Below are 20,560 nucleotides of genomic sequence, written 5' to 3' on the forward strand. Positions count from 1 at the left end.
TAATAGCAATTCTTTGGATTAGAACATGCTAGGTAAGTATTTGATAGTAATTCCTAGCTTACTTTAATAATTTCTCAACTAAATATAACACTGTACCAGAATTTTCCAAATAAATAAAGTTAAAAAATATCTAAATAACATGAAGAAAAAATATTCACATAACACGTCGTCATAAAATTGCCTATAATGCAAGAACATCCCATGCAACATACCTTAGACCCCTCTTGCTCTTGAATAACAACTTCACCCGCACTCAATTCTTCATCTCCTTGGGTTGAATTGGTTAATGTGTTGTTCGATCCACCCACCAGGGTTGAAAACTCCATGGACGATGTTGTGCGGTTCCAAAATTCTTACACCACAACAGCCGCTTCTTTGTGAAGGAAACACTTGACGTGATGGTCCTTGCGGGAGTTTCCGTTACCGAGTTGGGAACACAACTTGAACCACGATTAAGAATGTCACTGTCAATGGCAGAACGCACCGGGGAGAAGCGACTTTTGGACTTTCGCAGTGAATGATTTGAAGGAGAGAGTGGTGGCATGGACTAGTGGCGGCAATCGGGAACAACAAGAACGATGGTCAACTGCAACCCAACATATGGCGGCACAGACCGACGGGTACTGAGAATGGAGCACTGCTTGGATGGTTAGATGGAAGAGGTGGGCACCGCATGAGATAGAGGGTGAAGAATCAGGATGGCGCCGCTTGGAAGAGAGGGTGAAGAATCGGGATTCCTTGAAGCAAACTTCTGTGATCCCGTTAGCTAATTTTTGAACGTATCATTTAAAAACATAATTTGGGGTAAAAAGTAATTAATTCTAAATATTCTAAATTAAAAATGAATAAACTAATTAAGATCATTATAATTAAATGAGTTGTTTAATTCTTGGCTGGTTAGGAGTTGGTTCCATATACTTTTCATATTTATTAATGTCTTTCCAAAAGTAATATCAAATTTAAAACTTGGATCTATCTTTATGCACAAGGGAAATTTTCTTTGGTGCCATTATTGTCTCTTAGTATTATATTAACACTTGAACGTATAATTAAATTTTGTCCAAAAGTAGTATTAAATTAATATGTTGTTTTTAAGGATTTTTTTCATTTATAAAATAAAATAAAAAATTATTTCCTCATAAAAGAATTTATAGCTTTATTTTCAAAAATATGATTTTTTTTGGGATTAACAGCAAGTTTGACGCACCCCCGGCGAACTCTATAATTTATATAGAGTTCGCCGCCCCCGCCCCCCCCCCCCCCGGCGAACTCTATGATGAATTTGGAGATAAAAGCAGGCCTATTGGAGATCAAGAAGCCATAACTTCTCTAATTACTTTCTTCATCACTGTTAACGTTATCGCTACGATGTCAGGAAATCCATTGTTATCCATTCATTACGATGGTGAAATAGTGTATGATGAAGAAGGTTCAATTGTCTTTAGATCGGGCCAGCCGATAATTACGTATATGACACCGGAAGTCAACAGTTTAACGACTTTGAAGAATTTGATATTGCATGCCCTCGGACAGTAGGAATCTAAAAGGGTGAAAAAATTTACTACAGATATCCGACCGAGTTAGATGGCAATTTGTTTTATAAAAGGTATATTATAGTTGTGTTTTCTTTGTTTCTGTTACTAGTATATTTATCAGACCATCGTTGTGAGCGATATTTCTATTTTTTCTTTGAATTAGGTACCGGTTGGGCGACAACGAGGACGTACGGCTTATAAGGTCGTGGCACAACCAATGAACCAATATTCATCTGTTGGAATTATACGTGTTTCTTGTTGACTTTGGTGGTCAAGGATCATCTATAGATACTATCGTTGATAGTTCGACGAGTGGTGTTGTTAGACGAACTATCAGAAGGACGATGGTGGATCTAAATATGCCACTTGAGGGTAGTTAGAAGGGGTCTAATGTTGAAGTTCATAACATTGACTTAATGGATGACGGTCTTGAAAGTCATGACAGTTCTGCTATTAGAGATCTAATGATGGAGCAGTATAAAGCAACCTCGATGATGGAGACGATGCTGACGAAGAACCACCCGAAATCCCTGATGATGGTGACAAGGAAGAGGAGATGAACTACTACGGTAACATACAGATTTCTCTGACACAGCCTGCCATGTGTCAACCATATGACCAGTCGGATCATTTCACTAGGTTGAATCTCGATGCAATGACTTCAGATTGGTCGTTTACCCAAGGAGGTCCTGAAGAAGACCCAAGCAACGAGTTTGAGGTTGGACAACAATTTGGGAACAAGGAAGAAGTCATGTTGGTAGTTAAGTAGTACAACATCAGGAGGGCTATGGAGTATAAAATAGTAGAGAGTGACCATTGGAGGTACAATGAAAGATGTATCTAGTTCGGATCCGGTTGTAATTGGAGCATACTTATATCATACCGCCGAAGGTAAGAAAGGTGGGAGGTTAGGAGATACACTAGTCCTCATACTTGCTTGCAAACTTCGATGGGGCAAGATCATCATAGGTTGGATTCGAAATTGTTTGAACAACATATTTTCATGATGGTCAAGGCCGATCCAACAATCAGCATTAGGGTTCTACAAGGAGGTGTTGAGAATCACTTTAGTTACAAGGCATCGTACAGAAAGGTTTGGCTTGCAAAACAGAGAGTCATCGCTAGAATATATGGCGATTAGGAAGAGTCATATAACGAGCTTCCTCGTTGGTTATTCGCTATGCAGATGTACTTGCCAGGTAAGATTTATTTCCAATTTATTTATTCGCTATTAAATAATTCAGCCGTGTACAAAAAGCCGACTAATGTATGTCCATTTAGGTATTTGGGTGAAACTAGTGACACAGCCGTGGCCTGCCTCCACCGACACTGTAATATTTCATCGGGTCTTTTGGATGTTTTCACCGTGTGTTGAGGCCTTCAAGCATTGTAAGCCACTTATCTCTATTGATGGCACCCACTTATATGGTAAATACAATGGAACTTTGCTGATGGCCAGAGCACAAGACGGCAATGCAAACATTCTGCCCATTGCATTCGCAGTTGTTGAGGGTGAGACAAATGAGGCGTGGTCGTTCTTTCTTTCGTACTTACGGGAGCATGTTAAACCACAACCAGGAGTGTTAGTGATTTCAGACAGACACAAGTCCATTGATGGAGCACTGAATGCCGAAGGGAGTTTATGGAAACCGCCTTATGTCTTCCAAGCGTTTTGTACAAGACACATTACAGCCAACTTCATGACCCACTCTAGGAACAAAGACTTGAAGAAGGTTCTTATTAATGCAGCGTACTTGAAGTCGCATCATGAGTTCGCTCATTATTATTGCCGTCTGAGGGGCGAAAACATAGGTATTACATACTGGCTTGAAGAAATGCCACGGTCATAGTGGGCACAGCATCTTGATGAGGGACGTCGATTTGGTCACATGACGACCAATATCTCTGAGTGCATTAATGCTGTTATGAAGGGTTGCCGCAATTTGCCAATCATGGCTCTTGTTAAGTCAATTTATTTTCGTTTGGGTGAACTTTTTGCAAGGAAGGGTTCCGAGGCACTGGCCCAACTTCAGGTCGGTGCTAAATTCTCACAGGCATTGATGAAGGCCATAGAATTCAACTCGAAGCACATAAACACTATGAATGTTTACCAGTTTGATCGGTCCAGGACAAACTTCACCATTAAAGAGTTAGCGGCAGTTCCGGGATCTAAACAACAGAATTATCAGGTACTGCTTGATGAGGACAAGTGTGATTGTGGGTATTTTCAGGCTCTTCATATTCCTTGTCATCACATGCTTGCAGCTTGCTCTCATGCAAGGCTTGATTGGAAGCGGTTTGTTCACCCTGTGTACCGCATGGAGTCAGTCTTCAATGTTTACAAATCAGAGTTTCGACCAATAGGACACGAGGATGACTAGCCATCGTATGACGGTCCCCAAATTCGTCCCAACCCTCGAATGATGAGAGCGAAGAGAGGTCGGCCCGTGAGTTCCAGGATTCGTAACAACATGGATAACGTTGAGCATAATGAGGAGAAGTGGTGCGGATTGTGTCGCCAAATCGGGCACACGCGGAGGACTTGCACTGCTCTTGGTGATATAGGTGCATCTTCTAGTCGACGGTAGTTGTAGTTGTTTTAAATAAATTAATGTATGCATGAACTATAATGTTATATGTCGTGAACTATAATGTCATAAAGTTATAAGTCATTACAAAAGTTGTCTCCCGCCGTGATATATAACGCAGTGATATATAATATCATACATAACTACTGTTTTCATCATAAGTAATCTACTTATAAAAGTTATATAATAAAGAAATGACATTTTGAACATTAATTTCCTACAACAATCATAAAGAACTAGATGCCACTTACCCTGCCCTCGCCTCCCACCACGTAGGCCAGCATGTCGTCCGTAGGGCCTAGGATCGAGACACCAAGCTATGCCACTGGGTGGTGTTCTGACATCTCGCTGACCATGCCAAGTGGAGGGATCGGGCCAGGCGCTGGAGTACTCATCTGATCCATCATCATCGCATAATTCGTAGTGGAGGATGACCCGCTAGACAGATCAGTATCGATGTGGCGCGGCAAGTATGTAGACTGAGGTGGTGTCGTGTACATCTGTGAGAATGGCTGGGTATCCCGTGGCATCGTCAACATATCTCTAAATCCGCCCTCACCTCCGTGAAGGGCACCCGTCATCCAATCCGGCACCATCAACGTGACATCAATTATGTCCTGGATATCCAATATGGGCTGGTAGTCGGGCTGTGTTTCGAGCTCTAATGCACTGAAAGGTATCTGAAACTGCGTGCCGATGTCAAAATGAATGCTCGCGTCTGGCCGCGACCCCTGATGACTGGTCCCGACCTCCAAATGATGTGACCCAGGCGGCCTCAAAGAAAAGTAGTCACCAGGCACAGGTCCTGACAATGATCCCACCGTCTGGCCTGCATCGTCGGCACGATGAGCTGGTGTGCTGACAGGGTCTCTCTGGCGGGGAACCTCATCGGGATCCTGCCTCCCGCGGCCTCCGTCGTGTCTGCCTCTCCCCTTGCCTCGCCTTCGTCCCCTACCTCTCCCTCCTTCAGCAGTTGGCCTGAGCTCCGGCAGGTGACCATCCACTGGCTGATGCAGGTCTAGAGCAAGTGGATGATGTATGGGCAGGTCCTCTGGCACCACCCCAGCAGGCACTAAGTGTTGGTCACCCAGACCGAATAACTTCGTGTGCGCCCACTGCAGGTACCATGTCATATACGGTAGGGACAGACGCAAGTCTATATGATGATATATCGGAAGACGATGGTCGGCCCGAGCATCCTACATCTCATGCCAGCCACCAAGCAGATGCGGGAACCACTCACCGAGACCAAATCTCCCATCTAGCCTGTGCATGTCGTCAATGTTCAGTGGCCTAGTGGGAATGTGCCGCAGGCCATTGAACTGATGTACTACCCGATCCACCTGATGCCACTCGACGATAGCGAAGCACAGCAGTGGACAAACAACTGCTGCCGAGGCATCCGCCTCTGCTATCGCCGGTGGAACAAGTCCAACCAGCTATGAGTTAGCATATGGAGTCCACTTAACCTGTTTACAGAACATAGATGCAGGACGAAATTCAGATATTCATATGCAACAGGTACAACAGTTAACTAAACATTAATTTCTTAAAATTAAACATTAATAACGTACATTCAGCATCTCAATCCCATTTAGTGTACGCCTGTACTGCCTCAGCCTACTCTCGCCTGTGGCATTGTCCGGCCGGTACTGAACCCACCTACACAACCAACAACCATAATATTTTAGCCTTTATTATTATTAAGCAACTTAATAATGAGTTGAATAACTTGGTAAGTGTTTATAATACCTCTCGACCAGAGAAAAGCGACAAGCATCAAACCCATCGGGCCGTACTAATGGAATACGGTGGTAGGCCCAAGAAAGCATTAAGCTGACACATCCTCCCAAGTTGCGCTGACCATGCTCCGTGGCCCGGCACATCTGGCGGTACAGCCATGCCAGCACAGCCGAATCCCACGACAACCGGCCACATGCATCAAGGTCCTCCAGCAGGGGAAGCCACCTGATATGCACCCGAGAGTCAGATGCATCGGGGAAGAGGATACCGCTCCTCTGTATACCTCATCAGCCGCTCCTCTATGGCATCCTGCTCTAGCTCTCTACAAACAGTGTTGTGGAACCAAGTGAGCTTGACAGTCCACTTCGTCTGTGACTGTCTGTCCTCTGGGCCAGAAATAACACCCAGTATCTGCTCACATAACTCCTCAATGGTCCATACCTGGTGGTGCTGCTCCCACCCACCTATGCATCCACTCACAGGATCACCATCAATCCTAAGTCCCAACTGATATGCCACGTCCTGCAGGGTGATAGTCATCTCTCCGCACGGTAAATGAAATGTATAGGACTCAGGCCTCCACCTCTCTATCAACGCCGAGGCAAGCGACCAATCATGCTCGAACTCGACCATGTATGCTACGAACTCAAACCCGACTCGTTTCAGATATGGCCTAATCTACTCCGGCAGCCGTGTTATCAAGTTCCGTCTGGTGCGCAAGATCCGAGGCACCTACCAAACGAAAAAAAAATTAATAAAAAAAGGTACCGTGAATAAATACAATAGCAAGTTCACTTTTTCTTCAATACAATAAAATTTAAAAAAAAAGGTTAAAAAATCATACCACTCGATCAAGCCTCCCAGCAATGTGCTCAGCCTGATCCAATCTATACATCTCATGCTCATAACCAATAATTGTTGCTCCATCGAAACACAATCTAGTAAAATAAAATCACATACTAGATTATTAAAAAATAAACTAAATGAAAAATAGCTTATAAAGCTACTAATTTTAAGCTTACTCTATTTAACTGACGTCGTCATGTAAGTAATTAATTTATAACTAACTCAACCCTAAATTTTATTGCTCACGTAATTACCTTCAAATTCACAACGCAATTTTATATCTCTAACTAAATTATCTAATAATATACTTTCCTATATTCTTTAATATGTTGATAGACAGCCACTATACTAAAAAATGGTGACATAAAATAATATACCTAACATAACAACACTAAAAAGTATGTCTAACTAACTAACTAACTAACTAACATGTAAACAATAAATCTGTTATTCTAACTAACAAACGATCTATACCTAACAATTTTATCTAACATGTAAACAGTAAACCAAGTTAACATAAAAAAATAGATTATTATTTACTAACCTGGAACTGAGACAATCGTCTACACTAAACTTCACGGATGTCGAAAAGGCAGAAAAAAATAACAGAAAAAAATTTGGAAGAGAGAATAAAAGAAGAAGTCGACAAACCAAAATGATCCCACCAGTATATATAGTGTGTCAAACTCATCATAGAATTCGCCGGAGGGGGCGGCAAACTTGCTATTAATCCCCAAAAAAAAAATAGTATTTTTGAAAATAAAGCTAGAAATTCTTTTCTGAAAAAATAATTATTTATTTTATTTTATAAATGAAAAAAATCCTGTTTTTTTTTAATGTTTTAGCCAAATAAAATATAATCCTTCAAAATTAAATTCTCTCTCCAGTCTTCATCATATTTATTAATGACTTATTTAATTTTTCCGATTAACTTTTTTCTCCACCTTCTAAAAGTTAAATATTCCTAATAATAATTGAAGTAAATAAAATTAGCCAAAAATAAAAGAAGAGACAATACATGCAAGTTTGATATTTTTCCTTCAGCTCAAGTGTTTACAAAATCTATTTCAATCTTTAGGAGTCAAATTCTAAATCTTCCATTAACTGCGCCTTTATCCACTCTCCATCAAAACAATTTTGAAGATGCATTTTTCTTGAAATTCATTACCAACATTAAACATCAAATTACCTTTTCACTACACATGGTAAGGTTTCCTCGGAGTCGGTGCTCGATTTTCCAATTTCCATTGATTGCAGTTAGGGGTGTAAGTTACCGAATCGAATCAAATTTTACCGTAAAATCGAACCGAAATTTATAACAACCGAAAGAAAAATTGAAAAAACCGGTTTTTTTATTTTTTTGAATTAAACCGATCGGTTCGGTTCAGCTTTCGGTTGGCTCAGTAAAAACCGAACCGAACCAAACCAAACCGAAATATTGGTTCAGAAACCTTATTTTTACACATTTACCCTTTAACCTAATATGCAATCCTCTAACCCCCAATCCCTACTCACTCAGCGCAGCCACAACACAAGTCACACCCTCACAAGTCACAACCTCCATCTTTCTCTTCTATGCCTGATTGCCTGAGATGCTGAGAGAATGAGAGCTTGAGAGAGCTAGAGAGCCAAAGAGCAGAGAGCGCCGTCGTCGAGTCGCCGTGAAGGACGTCGTCGATCTCCATCACGGGCGTTGCAGAGAGCTGTCTTCACGCCATCGTCTTGCCGTCGTCGATCTCGGTCTGAGCCGTTCTTCCGTCCAGTAGTCCTCATCGCCGTCCAGCAGTAAGCAGTCCTCGTCGCCGAGCCTTCTTCTGCAACTCACAATGTCGTCTTCTGAGGTTAGTAACTCAATTTTTTCACAATTTGTTGCAAGTTATTACTTATTAGATGTTCTTGTTGGTGGGTTGATTGAAAGTTTGTTGCTGTTGCTGTTCGTTGAATTGAAAATAAAAAATAAAAAATTAAATAAAGTTTGTTGGTGGGCTGATTGAAAGTTTGTTGCTGTTGCTGTTCAGTGTTCACAATGTTCTTGTTCATTGATTTTTTCACAATTTATTTTGAATATTAACTCATAACTAAAATAAAAAAAAATTTGGTGCTTACAGAGATATTTTACCTACTTTAGTCACTGTCTGGCCACTTGAATCCTAATTGAATTTTCTCGTTGATTAATCTTTAGGACTGGTTTTGTCTCCCTGATCTTTGGTTTTTTTTCAAAATTTATTGCAAGTTATTAGATATTTACCTTTTTCTGTCTATGAAGCTGAGGGATTTGGATACCTTTTTCTGTTTAAGTATCTTCATAATTTAATTTTTGGTGTTCTTTTTTCTTTAAGTTATGGATTTGGGATATTGTAATTAGCCACAAAATTTTAAATATTATCATGTCCTTATATCTGCATTATGTCATGCAGTATCCCATACTTAATAAATCAAGTTTAGGGATAAAAATGAACGTGAATAGTAGTACTCTTTAGTCTTTTCTAGACCAAAAGACCAATAATTACTTTGATGCAGGTTTGATAACACTAACACAGAAAGATTAAATAAAGAGTACTTAATTTAAAAAATAAAGAGTACATGGCACATGGGTTTACTGTTTCTTTCACAATGGTTCTTTTACAATGAAGATTACTTAATTTAGAAAATAAAGAGTACATGGCACATGGGTTTATTGTTTCTTTCACAATGAAGATTACTGCAGTACTTAATTTAGAACCATGGTTCTTTCACAATGAAGCTTAGAAATAGGTACATGGCACATGGGTTTACTGTTTCTTCATGCAATAATTTAGGCTGCATAAGTGCATATACATGGCTGCATAAGTGCATATATATGGCTGCATATAATTAATATGTTTCACAAGTTTGAATGCTACAATTAATAATTTTTGGTGCTGTTGATGAGTTAAAATGCTAATTTTTCATTGTTATGTTTATATATATGCAGCCAACAAGCAATGAACAGCCCAATGACAACTGATTTTGAGGAGTTTATTGAAGAGTTTGAGAAACTTGAATTAGGTATGCAAAAAAGAAATTTGTAGTTCCTTTTATGCTTTATGTTTATAATTTATAATCTATATTATGTTTATAATATATATTAATTTTTTTTGTTTTATTTTTGTAGAAATTGCACCAACCGGAGAAGATGATGAGTCTGGTGTGGATTCAGGTTAAGCATGGTGGCTCTTTGGTTTTTATTTGTTACAAAGTGATTGTTTCAGTTTAAAGTGTGTTTATTTTTGTTGTTTTGCTAGACATTTTTAGTTGTCTTTGTTTTATGTTTAATTAAGTTGAATTTGTATTGAATTTGGATGTGATATACTCTTGTTATTCTAATTTATTGAAGATTTTAAACTTTATTTTATGATAATTTTAATTCTGATCAATAGGTGTAAAAAACCGAAAAAACCGACCGAACCAAACCGCTGTTAGTTCGGTTCGGTTCGGTTCGGTTGATCAACCAGCAGCCAACTGAATGGTTGGTATTATTATAGGATCGATCAGGTCGGTTCGGTTAGTTTCCGGTCCAAAACTGAACCAAACTGAACCGATTACACCCCTAATTGCCGTCTCTGCTTGAGATGAAAAACTTCAACCTATGTAGCAAATAAATACATGTAACATTGTCTAGTTGATAACTTGATACCTTTGTGTAGTAGTATCGTCATGCTCATCCACTAGAGAAAATCGAATCGGACCGGCCGATTTAACCGAATTAAGTAGTTGTTAGAGTAGTTCGATTGATCTCACAAGTTATCTAACAAATAATTAGTCAAAAAATTAGTCGAACCGATGGTTAATTAGTAAATTGTTAAAATTAGCCCATTTTTAAAGGTTTTTACTTTTCAGTTCGGTGTTACCCCTCCCAAATAGTGTCATTTTACCCGAAAAAAAAATAAAACACCTTAAATTCATGGTTCTAAAAATCGGACTGGATTGGCCGATTGAACCGATTTAACCGAAAACCAATGATAAAAGCGGTCTGATCCGCTGGTTATAATTGCTGGAAAAAAACTGCTTGAGAACCGACGAATCGGCCGGTTGAACTGATCGGTAATCGGCCGGTTCGGATAAAACGACGCCGTTTTGTTTATTTGAAAAAAAATTGAAATGCAGGACCATTCGTGAACCAAACCAAACCTTCCCCACTCTGCCTTCAGTTCGTGCAAAGAGTGAGACCTCTGAAGCAAAGCAAAAATGCAAAATCCTAGCCCCTCATTGCCGCCGCCGTCCCAAGCTCCTCATTGCCGCCGCCGTCCTCAGGTCCTCAGCGCCGTCGATTTTTCCTCTTCCCCGTTTTGGAGAACCCAGATGGCTCGGCACGTCGTCTTCATCTTCGTCGGCTTCTCTGTTCGTGGCTTGGAGTAGCTCACCATCGGGTCGCCGCTTGCCGTCGTCTCGCCTATCGCCTCGTGTCGCCAGTTGCCATCCATCGAAGGTTAGTGGCCTCCGCCTCTTCTTTTGAAGTTCTGAAATCGTTGTTCAATCATGGTGGTTCCATTTTTCTTGTAATCTTCTGGAATTGCCTATTGCTGATGGATTTGTCTTGTATTTGCTGGTTGGTGATGGCTGTAAATTTTTTTTCAAATTTACGGATGGTTGGCTCTGTTAGTCTGATTTAGTGTTTTACTGTTTTGTAATTACTGAATTTAGTCTAAAATTTCTGTTAAAAACTTTAATAAGAGCATTAACTTGTTTTACTGTCATCACATTCAAGAACTCTAATAAGAGCATTAAGTTCATCAATTTGTTACTTTGTGCTTTCCATCTCACTACAAGAGTTGACTGTGAGGAAACAACGAATTCTAAGATGACTACTTTGTTGACCATCTCATCAACCTTCTCTGCCATTTCTGTCACAGTGAGAGTTGTATGAGAGCCAGCCTTAAAGTGTTCTTTAATCTTCTCCTGTAGTAACTGCACCTCCTGTTGATGCTGACTTATTTTATCAACATCTTCCAATTCTTTTGTTTCAAATTTAATGATTTAGTTTAAAATTTTTGTCCAAATTTACTGATGGCTCTGTTTTGTAATTACTAGTTGCTGATGGATTTTAATTTTTTTTGTTCAAATTTACTGATGACTTTGTTTTGTAATTGCTGGTTTTGTTGGGTGAAGATTTAGTATTTTGGAATGTTTTGTAATGTGCTAATGTTTGTAATTGCTGGCTTTGTTTGTAATTGTTGGGTGAAGGTTTAGTGTTTTGTGATTATTGGTTAATGTTTTGGTTTGTTTGTTGCAGAATGCTGTAGGCGGAATTTAGATATGGTCTTGTTGATGATCTTTTGATTTCTCATTGTGCTGCGGCTGTTTTTAATTTCTTATCTATTTTACAAAATTACAATAAGTTCTTACGAATTTTGATGATTGATAAATCATGATGTTGGAATTTAATATTTAGATATGTTTTTTTACTATTTAACTTTTGAATTTGTATTTTAATAAGATCATATGAATTTGGTTGATGATATTTTATGTAGTGTTTTAAATTTTGAACATATTTTAAAAATTATCTTACACTATAATTATATTTTAGAATATTTATTTATAATTTATTTATTATTCTATTTTAAAATAGTTTTTTTAATTGAACCACCGATTGAATTGGTTGGACTAATAATAAACTAATAAATCGGTCTCAGAACCTTTTAAATCAATCCCTAAAACGCAGCCTCATCCCACCCTATCTTCTCTCTGAAAAGTGAAAATTGGAAATTGAAACAACAAAGAACTAAAGAACTCTAAACCCCGCAGCCCCAACGCCTCCGGATCCCACCCACGCCCCCTTTCTCTCTCAGTGCGAAAAATCTAACCCTAACGAACCCAGCCACCATCCCATCGCCGAACTCTTCTCCTACGGTAGAGGTTGCTGTCGCCGCCGGCGGGGACAGACCGTGGGTTGAATCTGCTCGTTTCTCCTTGCTCCTCTTCTCCTCGACGTCGCACGAAGGCATGCTTGGAGCTGTTGGCGTCGCCGCCGCGAAGGGCTGCTCCGTCGTCGCCTCTGCTTGCCTCGCCGTTCTCCACCGCGAGTGACGTCTGCTTGCTACTTCGGTTCTGCTTGCTTCTTGGAGTGACGTCGTTGTTCTGCTCGCCTCTTTGCTACGGTTCTGCTTGCTTCACTCTGTTCTTTACCAGTTTTTTCCCTTTTTTTTATGATTTTATTTATTTTATTTCTAAAATTATAGGTTAAACTAAAATAATTTTGTAATCTGATTTTGTGATATTGTTCATTTGATTGCTGATAAAATAAAAATTAATAATCAGATTCGTGATGTTTATGTTGGTTGTTAATATAATAGTAAATTAGTAACAGTAATAATGGAGTTGAAGCGAAACAAGATGGGTTTAAGATGTTTAACAATATGAAAGTGTTGAATTTTTCTGAGGGATTTTTCCGAGAGATTTGATACTAATTGAATTTTTTATTATATTCTGAGTTGCTATTTTCTGCCAATGTTATTGCTGATGAGTTAATAATATTGAACTACTGATTTTGTTAATTTTTTATTATTCTGAGTTGCTATTTTCTGCCATAATGTTGTTGCTGGTTTTCTGATTTTCTGATTGTGAGTTGATTTTATTGTTGGAACAATTTTTGTTGACTCTATATTAAAGATCTTGAAGCACTTAATGATGATTATGATTTTTTATGATTAGTGTCTTTCTTTAGTTGAAAACTTGTGTCAATCTTGTTTCTTTTGGTAGTAGAACATTGTGAAAACTCAAGTGCTATCGACTCCTAGTTATCAACTTTACGTGAAGTTAACTGCACATGAGTTTCCACCTAAATTATGGACAATTTATTATGTGAAATTGTGAAATCTTGAATTTTATTAGATTAAAAATGATTGAATTTAAATATTTAATTAAACCGGTTGAACTTCGGTTGAACCCTGGTCAAACCATTGAACCAGTGTACCAGTCGCCCCGGTCCGGTTCTCACAACCTTGCTAGAGACATTGCCGAATGGCTTTTTCCGTTTCAGTGTGCTTCTCCCCTAATGCACTAGCTCGCCCAAACACACACAACAACAGACCCACCCGCACCACCACCAAGAAGCCCCACCAATCCAACCCTAAATTCAACAACAACAAAACCGCCACCACTTACTCCATCCCTCCCGAACCGGTTCTACTCACTGGTGGCGAAGCCACCACCTATGCTCGCCTTCCCCCCAAGGACGACTACTCCGACCCCTCCTCCTGCACCTCCCATGAACTCAAGCTCGCTGAATCAACCCCTGTAAACTTCAACAAGCAACATCAAGAAGAAGAAGATTTCAGTGACAATTTTGAAGGAAATTACGAAACACTAGCGGTTTTCGAGGGAAAGGGCACTGCTGAATTGGAAGGCGGGGATGAAGTCGAAGACAATGACTTATTTGATGAAGACGATGTGTTATTTGACGAAGACGATGAGTTTTTGAGCTTCGAAGAAGAGCCAGTGAAGGAGAAAGGAGTGCCTGCAGTGATGCGGTGCTTCGATCGGGCCAAGATCTATGTGAAGGCGGGCGATGGAGGGAACGGCGTAGTGGCGTTCCGCCGCGAGAAGTACGTACCTCTTGGCGGTCCCTCCGGCGGCGATGGAGGGAGAGGAGGGAACGTGTACATGGAAGTGGACGGATCGATGAACTCGCTGCTGCCGTTCAGGAAGAGCGTGCACTTCAGGGCAGGGAGAGGAGCACATGGGCAGGGGAGGATGATGAGCGGTGCGAAGGGAGAGGACGCGGTGGTGAAGGTGGCGCCGGGAACAGTGGTAAGGGAGGCAGGGAAGGAGGAGGTGCTGCTTGAGATGGTGAGACCTGGGCAGAGGGCTCTGCTGCTACCCGGTGGAAGAGGTGGCAGAGGGAATGCTTCATTCAAGTCTGGGAATAATAAGGTTCCCAAGATTGCTGAAAATGGCGAAGAGGGCCCAGAAATGTAAGTTTATGTTAATACTAATTGTTTCATATCTACAGAATGTGAGTTATTTTATATAATCCATTCTTTTAGGCTGTAATAGTGTGTATTATTGTTGTTGTGTGTGAGATCGAAAATATTTCGATCAATACATGTTTGAATGCAAGTGATCGAATTTTATAGTTTGTTATAAACTGGCCTATTATATATTGTTTTGAACTCGAGATAAATTATTCTACCACCCACTTCGCATTCAAAACAGTTTAGAAATCACAATTGTCTTTCCTTTTTTGAAGAGAACCCGAAGTAGACTACACTAATAGTTTCTTAACAATGCCTTGGTTGATAGCTTAGATAGACAAACAAAGAGTGTTCTTTCCCCTTCTCTACAAATGGCAATGGCAAGTTTGCTTTGTGTACTTAGCATTTGCTTGCTTTTGCTTCTGCTTCTACTGAAGCATGTTTGATTTGATGACTGATAGTTATATTCATTTCAGCGATGCAATGTGGTTTGTGTTTAACAAAAAGTAAACTTGTCATTGCCATTTGTGCATTACATGTATCAATATCATGTATCACTACAACATGAAAGAGCATTGTCATTTATTCTTTTCTAGATTTTTTGTTCAGTGATTGGTGATGCACCGATGCCCATGAATCTCAAGATTTATTTTTCTTTGACCATAAAAGCTGCCAAAACGCAGGCCTTCCTTATCCAAACATGCATGGAACAGATGTTTGGTCATGTTCAATACTTATATAAAATATGGATATTTTTATTTGAAAGGAAAAACTTTTCTACTTGATTGAGCTTGTGACCTTTCTTTAGCGCCTGTGGCTTACATGACTCTATAGATTACTGACTTTTGTTAATTGTTTCTTTGATCAGGTGGTTGGAGTTAGAGCTCAAGCTTGTTGCAGATGTTGGTATTGTAGGTGCTCCAAATGCTGGGAAAAGTACACTTTTGAGTGTAGTTAGTGCTGCAAAGCCAGAGGTTGCAAATTATCCCTTTACAACACTACTACCCAATCTGGGTGTTGTATCCTTTGACTATGATTCAACAATGGTAGTAGCAGACCTTCCAGGTCTACTTGAAGGAGCACACCAAGGTTTTGGTTTAGGTCATGAGTTTCTTCGACACACTGAAAGGTGTTCCGCCCTGGTAGGTGTTTCTGATTGAGATGGGATATAATTCCCTCCTCCCCCCCCCCCCCCCCCCCCTTCTCTGCTTTATATTGCTAGATATATATTACCATAAGAAGGGGAACTATGGAGCAACGATTTAATTGTCTTCATATTACCTTAGTGACCTTATGTTATGGGTTCAAGCCGTGGAATCAACACTTTGATACTTGCATCATGTTAGCCTGCGTACATTAATCTTTTTAGGTGCGACCCTTCCCAAACTGCATAATGCGCAATGCTTTGCTCTGGGCTGTCCTTTTATACATAGCTTACATTGAGAAGTCTTTATCGTGGTGGAGTTGTGTTCACATTAGATTTACCACTTACCACACCCATGATGTAAGGCCAGAAAACACCAGCCAGTTTCTGGAAAATTAGACTCATAATCATCTGTATTATAACCACTGAACGTTCCTTTTTTTTTTACCTAAAGCATGTCTGTTTTGTTTCTCTCTAAATATATCATTTGATTTTGAACCCAATCTATTCTGAATCTCTGTAATATCTGTGTTGATTTTAAATTTTGCAATTGAACCAAAGAGTGATCAATGAACTATCTATTTCTATTGATTTAAACATCGACCACCTATGTAGAATATGTTCATATTTTTCCCTGTATGAACCTTCCCTTCTTGATGCATGGTATCATGAAGTCAAATTATACTCCCCCCCCCCCCCTTTCAGATACACGTGGTAGATGGGTCATCGCCACAACCAGATCTTGAGTTTGATGCAGTTCGTCTAGAGCTGAAGCTGTTTAATCCTGAACTCGCTGAGAAGCCTTTTATAGTTGCTTATAACAAAATGGACCTCCCAGAGGGATATAAACACTGGGAGTCCTTCAAAGGAAAGCTACTATCTCGTGGGATCACACCCTTTTGTATGAGTGCTGTCAATAGGGAAGGTACTCATGAAGTTATCTGTGCCGCTTATGAGCTTTTGCGTAAAAGCAAAGAAGACATGGAAGACTATGAAGGTTATTACTCCCTCTAAGCTTTACCTTAGTTATATTGACTCTGAAATATTTTTTTTTTAAATTTTTTCTCTAGTTGAACAAATTTGATCTGTTTCAGATGGAGAAGATATGACAAACTTGAACCATGTTGCTGACGCAGTACAGAAGCAGCGTAGCGCATCCATTGGTGATTTTGAAATTTTTCACGACAGCAAGTCAAATATTTGGCATGTAGTTGGAGCTGGATTACAACGTTTTATCCAAATGACAAATTGGCGGTAGGTTGAAGAATGAAAATGTGACAAACTTAAAAATTAAGAAAAAATCATAATATTATTTCTTTCTTATTACCAATGTTGTACATTTACTTTTTAGTTGTTTGCAAATTCATATGAGTTGTTATTTGATGGTTGTGTTGGGGTGAAAAAATGTGCATCATATTTGGTACCACTATGCTTGAAGTAGCTCCTATTAATTCCTAGTCTAATGGAAACTTTTGCATCTTTAATAGATACCATGATTCAGAGAGAAGATTCCAGCATGTTCTTGAAGCTTGTGGTGTGTATAAGTCTCTTATGAAACTCGGTGTAAAAGAAGGCGACACAGTGGTTGTTGGAAAGGTGTGTCATCTGTCTCTGTTCATTGAAATTCTTGCTCACACATAGAATAACATGCTAGTATATGGTCTTACTGAATGGAGTTATCATTAACTGCTTCCAATTCACTTGGAATGATTTGTTGTTAAGAATGGAGGACTATTGTCATGACCTAATGAACAACCTGGAAGCATCATCTGCAGCTGCTGAAACAAGAAAGTTTTCATATATATATATATAGCTTGAAGCTCTTTTGTAACATCTTTATCTTTCTTCTGCATATCAATGACCATTTTTTTGCTACTTGTCAGATGGAGATGATATGGCATGATTCCTCAAACACATCTAGTACATCAAGAATGAAGAAAGTATCCACAGATTCAGTTAAGTGGCCTGAATGGAAGTAGTGGCACTCTATTTTCTTGCTTTTATGATGTGTGCTGCATCTGTGCCTTAGGTAAGGAGATTTCTCATAATGATTATGTTCCTTGCTATTTTCATTTACTCCTCAGTAACCTTGTTGAATACCCTAGTTTCCTCTGTTATGAAATGGATAATATTCTTCTAGAACATTCATACATAAACATGATGGCACCTATAACATTCAAAGCCAGAGGGTAACGACCTTTATATTATTCTCTATGCTTCTATATTCATACCATTGCCATTTTGTTCAAATTTATCCTATTATTTGGACATTGGCATCAGCTCTTTGTTGTAATGGTAAACTATATTTACGTCCCCAGGGGTTAGATGATATCACAAATTACACCTCTTGATTTGTCATGCTTTACATACATTGACCTCTCTTCTATGTTGGTAAATGTCATCTTTAAAAGAGGAAGAGAAGGGGGGGGGGGGGTGTTAATGTCACATTTTTACAAGGTATTGAGCGTCTGAGTTGGTGAGTATCATGTTTATACTTTATAAAGGATGTTCGTGTCACATTTTATAAAATATAAGATACCCAGTGTTAGATATCCTAAATTTTATAAAAGATCCATATATACTTTTACGAACTGAAGGATGTTATCTGTAATATCTTTTTATCTCCACGGCGATCAGTATAACTTCTAGTTTCAAACATGTTTTCTTAGCTTTTGTGAAGTTGGGATGACCTTGAAATTAATGTGAATTTATGTTCAATTTCTGTAGGAGTTTATTGTCACGGTAAATTTTAGAAAGTTAGATTTAACAGTGTTTGTATAATTTTCTAGAGTGTTTGAGAATGTTCTAGATAGTTCTGGAATGTTCTAGAATGTCCTAAAAGGTTCTGAAATATCCTAGAAGGTTTTAGAAGATTTTGGAAGGTTATAGAGTAATCTAAAAGAGTGTGAATGTATATAGAAGTATGAATAGTAGTGTGGAATAATCTAAAAATATTTAGAGAAATATGGTAGGATAGATATTTATAGTGAATGTTCTAGATAATTAATTTAGACCGTTGATTAGATTTAATTCTAACTATTTATTGAGGAGGTGGATGGCTATAAATAGGGGTGAGAGTTAGAGTTTGGGAGTGTGAGTCATTTGTAACAAACACTTGAATAATAAAGTGTTTTTTCTACCAAAGTTTCATTTCTCTTGTGTTCTTAGCTTTCTTGTTAATTACTAAGGGTTAGACTGACTTGGTCTTAGCTGAAGAGATTGAGTAAGTCTAAATGTCGGCACGATAGCGTTGAAGTGTGTCTAAGGCCGTGACACTATGCAATCAAAATGACACAATATAGAAGTGGAGATAAAGATCATGAGAAGCTACGCACAAGTATCGAGCATGCCAACTGAATGCTTTGTCCTACCATTTCACGATGGTGGTTCTTTACTTCATTTACATTTTAAATCTTTTATGGAAGTGGAACATCTTCGTATGCTCCCAAGTGAAAGCAGTTAAGTTACCTAGAGATGAGACATGTAATTTATGATGTAATGAAGACCGTATATAATGAAACAATTTTGTAATATTGTCATGTTGAAAGTCAAATTTGAATATTGACATCAAGTCATCGATAAAATAAAATAAAAAATAGCACATGTTAGCTGGACTGTTTCTTTCTTTTTCTCTTTTTGGGTATTTTTTTGAGAAAAGACCATGTTATGATAGGTGGTTAAGAAAGTACCAAGTGGTATTGTCATTACAATTTCCATAATAATTATCAATCTGCGACCAGTTTGGTCTTTTATTTTTTGATTTTAATATCAATGTCATTATCCTGTTCCATGCAAGTATTAATATGACAAATTAAATATCGACATGGAATTTTTTTTCAGGTCAATATTTGAACTTATCATGTCAAAATTTAATCTGTTACATTAGCTCATGTTAATAGTTATCGGAATAAATTAATTACAAAAAGCAAAAGCCAAAATTCATAATTTATAGAAACTAAACTTGTTTTAATTCTTTGTTATTTATAAAATTTGAACCTTAAAAGCAATTATTTAACTTTTGTGCTTTGACAACAATAAAATTTAAATTTAGAATTATATATATATCGCCTAAAATTTTCATGATCGAACTGTACAAGTACTTTGATATATATATCTATCAAATATAAATCAGAACGAGTTAAAGAAGTGTTTTCGATGATTAGGATAATAATGTCTTAAGATAGACTTAAGGTACATAATACTTTTATATATTGCATATTTGGGTATGGTCTCTCACTCTTTCTCATCTCCATGACATATGTAGAAGAGGTTCGCCATCATAAGACAAATATTTTAAACTAGAGTAAATAGGCAAAATCGTCCTTGAAAGATATTTCGATCTTTATTTTGGTCCTCGACGTGGTGGGTTGATACCACATGTCACAAGATGATTGGTTGACGTGTCAGATCAGTGACACGTGTCACTTGACATGTAAAAGAGTTATTTATAATCAAAATAGTTCTTGAAAGTTCAGACGTAAGTCATTTTTATCCCTAAAATTTAAAAAATTAATCAAATTATTCCTTATATATTTTTTTTATTTTTTCTTGATAATATTAAATTTGAAATATTTTTTGATACTACTAATTTTAATAGAAATGTAATTGACAAACAAAAAATTAGTAATTGTATCTTTTCTTCTTAAAAATTTTTTCAATAAAATTATCTCTCTCCTTTAATTCTTCTCAAAATCTCTCTTATTCTTTTCTATTCTAAAATCTTTTTCTTACTAGTCTCCTCCAAAATTCATTAACTGCCAATTCCTTGGTCAA

General features: G+C 38.2%; 3 protein-coding genes and 1 long non-coding RNA gene across 7 annotated transcripts; 3 read left to right on the forward strand and 1 right to left on the reverse strand.

The window, feature by feature from the left end:
• Positions 1 to 3,424: 3,424 nt before the first annotated feature.
• On the forward strand, positions 3,425 to 3,916 carry LOC114927463 (uncharacterized). Its single transcript, XM_029297411.1, has one exon. The coding sequence runs from the start codon at positions 3,425 to 3,427 to the stop codon at positions 3,914 to 3,916; it is 492 nt and encodes a 163-aa protein (XP_029153244.1).
• Positions 3,917 to 5,322: 1,406 nt separating this feature from the next.
• Positions 5,323 to 6,499, reverse strand: LOC112775934 (protein MAIN-LIKE 1-like). The gene is made up of 4 exons (XM_025819851.1): positions 6,150 to 6,499; positions 5,876 to 6,091; positions 5,698 to 5,785; positions 5,323 to 5,562 (listed from the first exon to the last, which is right to left on the reverse strand). Exons 1-4 carry the CDS (start codon positions 6,497 to 6,499, stop codon positions 5,323 to 5,325), a joined length of 894 nt encoding a protein of 297 aa, XP_025675636.1.
• A 1,696-nt stretch (positions 6,500 to 8,195) lies between these two features.
• Positions 8,196 to 10,085, forward strand: LOC112770169 (uncharacterized). The gene is made up of 3 exons (XR_003186585.3): positions 8,196 to 8,553; positions 9,666 to 9,739; positions 9,846 to 10,085. It is a non-coding gene; the product is annotated as an uncharacterized lncRNA (long non-coding RNA).
• Positions 10,086 to 12,336: 2,251 nt separating this feature from the next.
• Positions 12,337 to 19,402, forward strand: LOC112790156 (GTP-binding protein OBGC, chloroplastic). 4 transcript variants are annotated; one of them, XR_003196530.3, is made up of 8 exons: positions 12,337 to 12,828; positions 13,639 to 14,643; positions 15,512 to 15,785; positions 16,493 to 16,784; positions 16,882 to 17,041; positions 17,275 to 17,383; positions 17,671 to 17,816; positions 18,998 to 19,402. XR_003196530.3 is itself a non-coding variant. In XM_025832416.3 (7 exons), exons 2-7 carry the CDS (start codon positions 13,691 to 13,693, stop codon positions 17,764 to 17,766), a joined length of 1,884 nt encoding a protein of 627 aa, XP_025688201.1. In that variant the 5' UTR covers positions 12,337 to 12,828; positions 13,639 to 13,690; the 3' UTR covers positions 17,767 to 17,994. The 4 variants fall into 4 exon arrangements, 2 of the variants coding, with proteins under 2 accessions (XP_025688201.1, XP_029152815.1); XM_025832416.3 differs by lacking the exon at positions 18,998 to 19,402 and having other exon boundaries at positions 17,671 to 17,994; XR_011879715.1 differs by having other exon boundaries at positions 12,351 to 14,643.
• The last annotated feature ends 1,158 nt before the right edge of the window (positions 19,403 to 20,560 follow it).

The sequence above is a fragment of the Arachis hypogaea genome, chromosome 3 (assembly GCF_003086295.3).
Source record: "Arachis hypogaea cultivar Tifrunner chromosome 3, arahy.Tifrunner.gnm2.J5K5, whole genome shotgun sequence".
Lineage (NCBI taxonomy): Eukaryota > Viridiplantae > Streptophyta > Magnoliopsida > Fabales > Fabaceae > Arachis > Arachis hypogaea.

What these genes read in the sequence shown, in the direction of transcription:
- LOC114927463 (XM_029297411.1), top strand. Translation starts at nt 3,425, where the DNA reads ATGACGACCAATATCTCTGAGTGCATTAATGCTGTTATGAAGGGTTGC.
- LOC112775934 (XM_025819851.1), bottom strand. Translation starts at nt 6,499, where the DNA reads ATGGTCGAGTTCGAGCATGATTGGTCGCTTGCCTCGGCGTTGATAGAG. An exon ending in CGCTTTTCTCTGGTCGAGAG is followed by an intron (nt 5,786 to 5,875) that starts GTATTATAAACA and finishes TTGGTTGTGTAG; the next exon opens with GTGGGTTCAGTACCGGCCGG. An exon ending in ATGGGATTGAGATGCTGAAT is followed by an intron (nt 5,563 to 5,697) that starts GTACGTTATTAA and finishes GCTAACTCATAG; the next exon opens with CTGGTTGGACTTGTTCCACC.
- LOC112790156 (XM_029296982.2), top strand. Translation starts at nt 13,691, where the DNA reads ATGGCTTTTTCCGTTTCAGTGTGCTTCTCCCCTAATGCACTAGCTCGC. An exon ending in AGACATGGAAGACTATGAAG is followed by an intron (nt 16,785 to 16,881) that starts GTTATTACTCCC and finishes GATCTGTTTCAG; the next exon opens with ATGGAGAAGATATGACAAAC. An exon ending in ACACAGTGGTTGTTGGAAAG is followed by an intron (nt 17,384 to 17,670) that starts GTGTGTCATCTG and finishes GCTACTTGTCAG; the next exon opens with ATGGAGATGATATGGCATGA.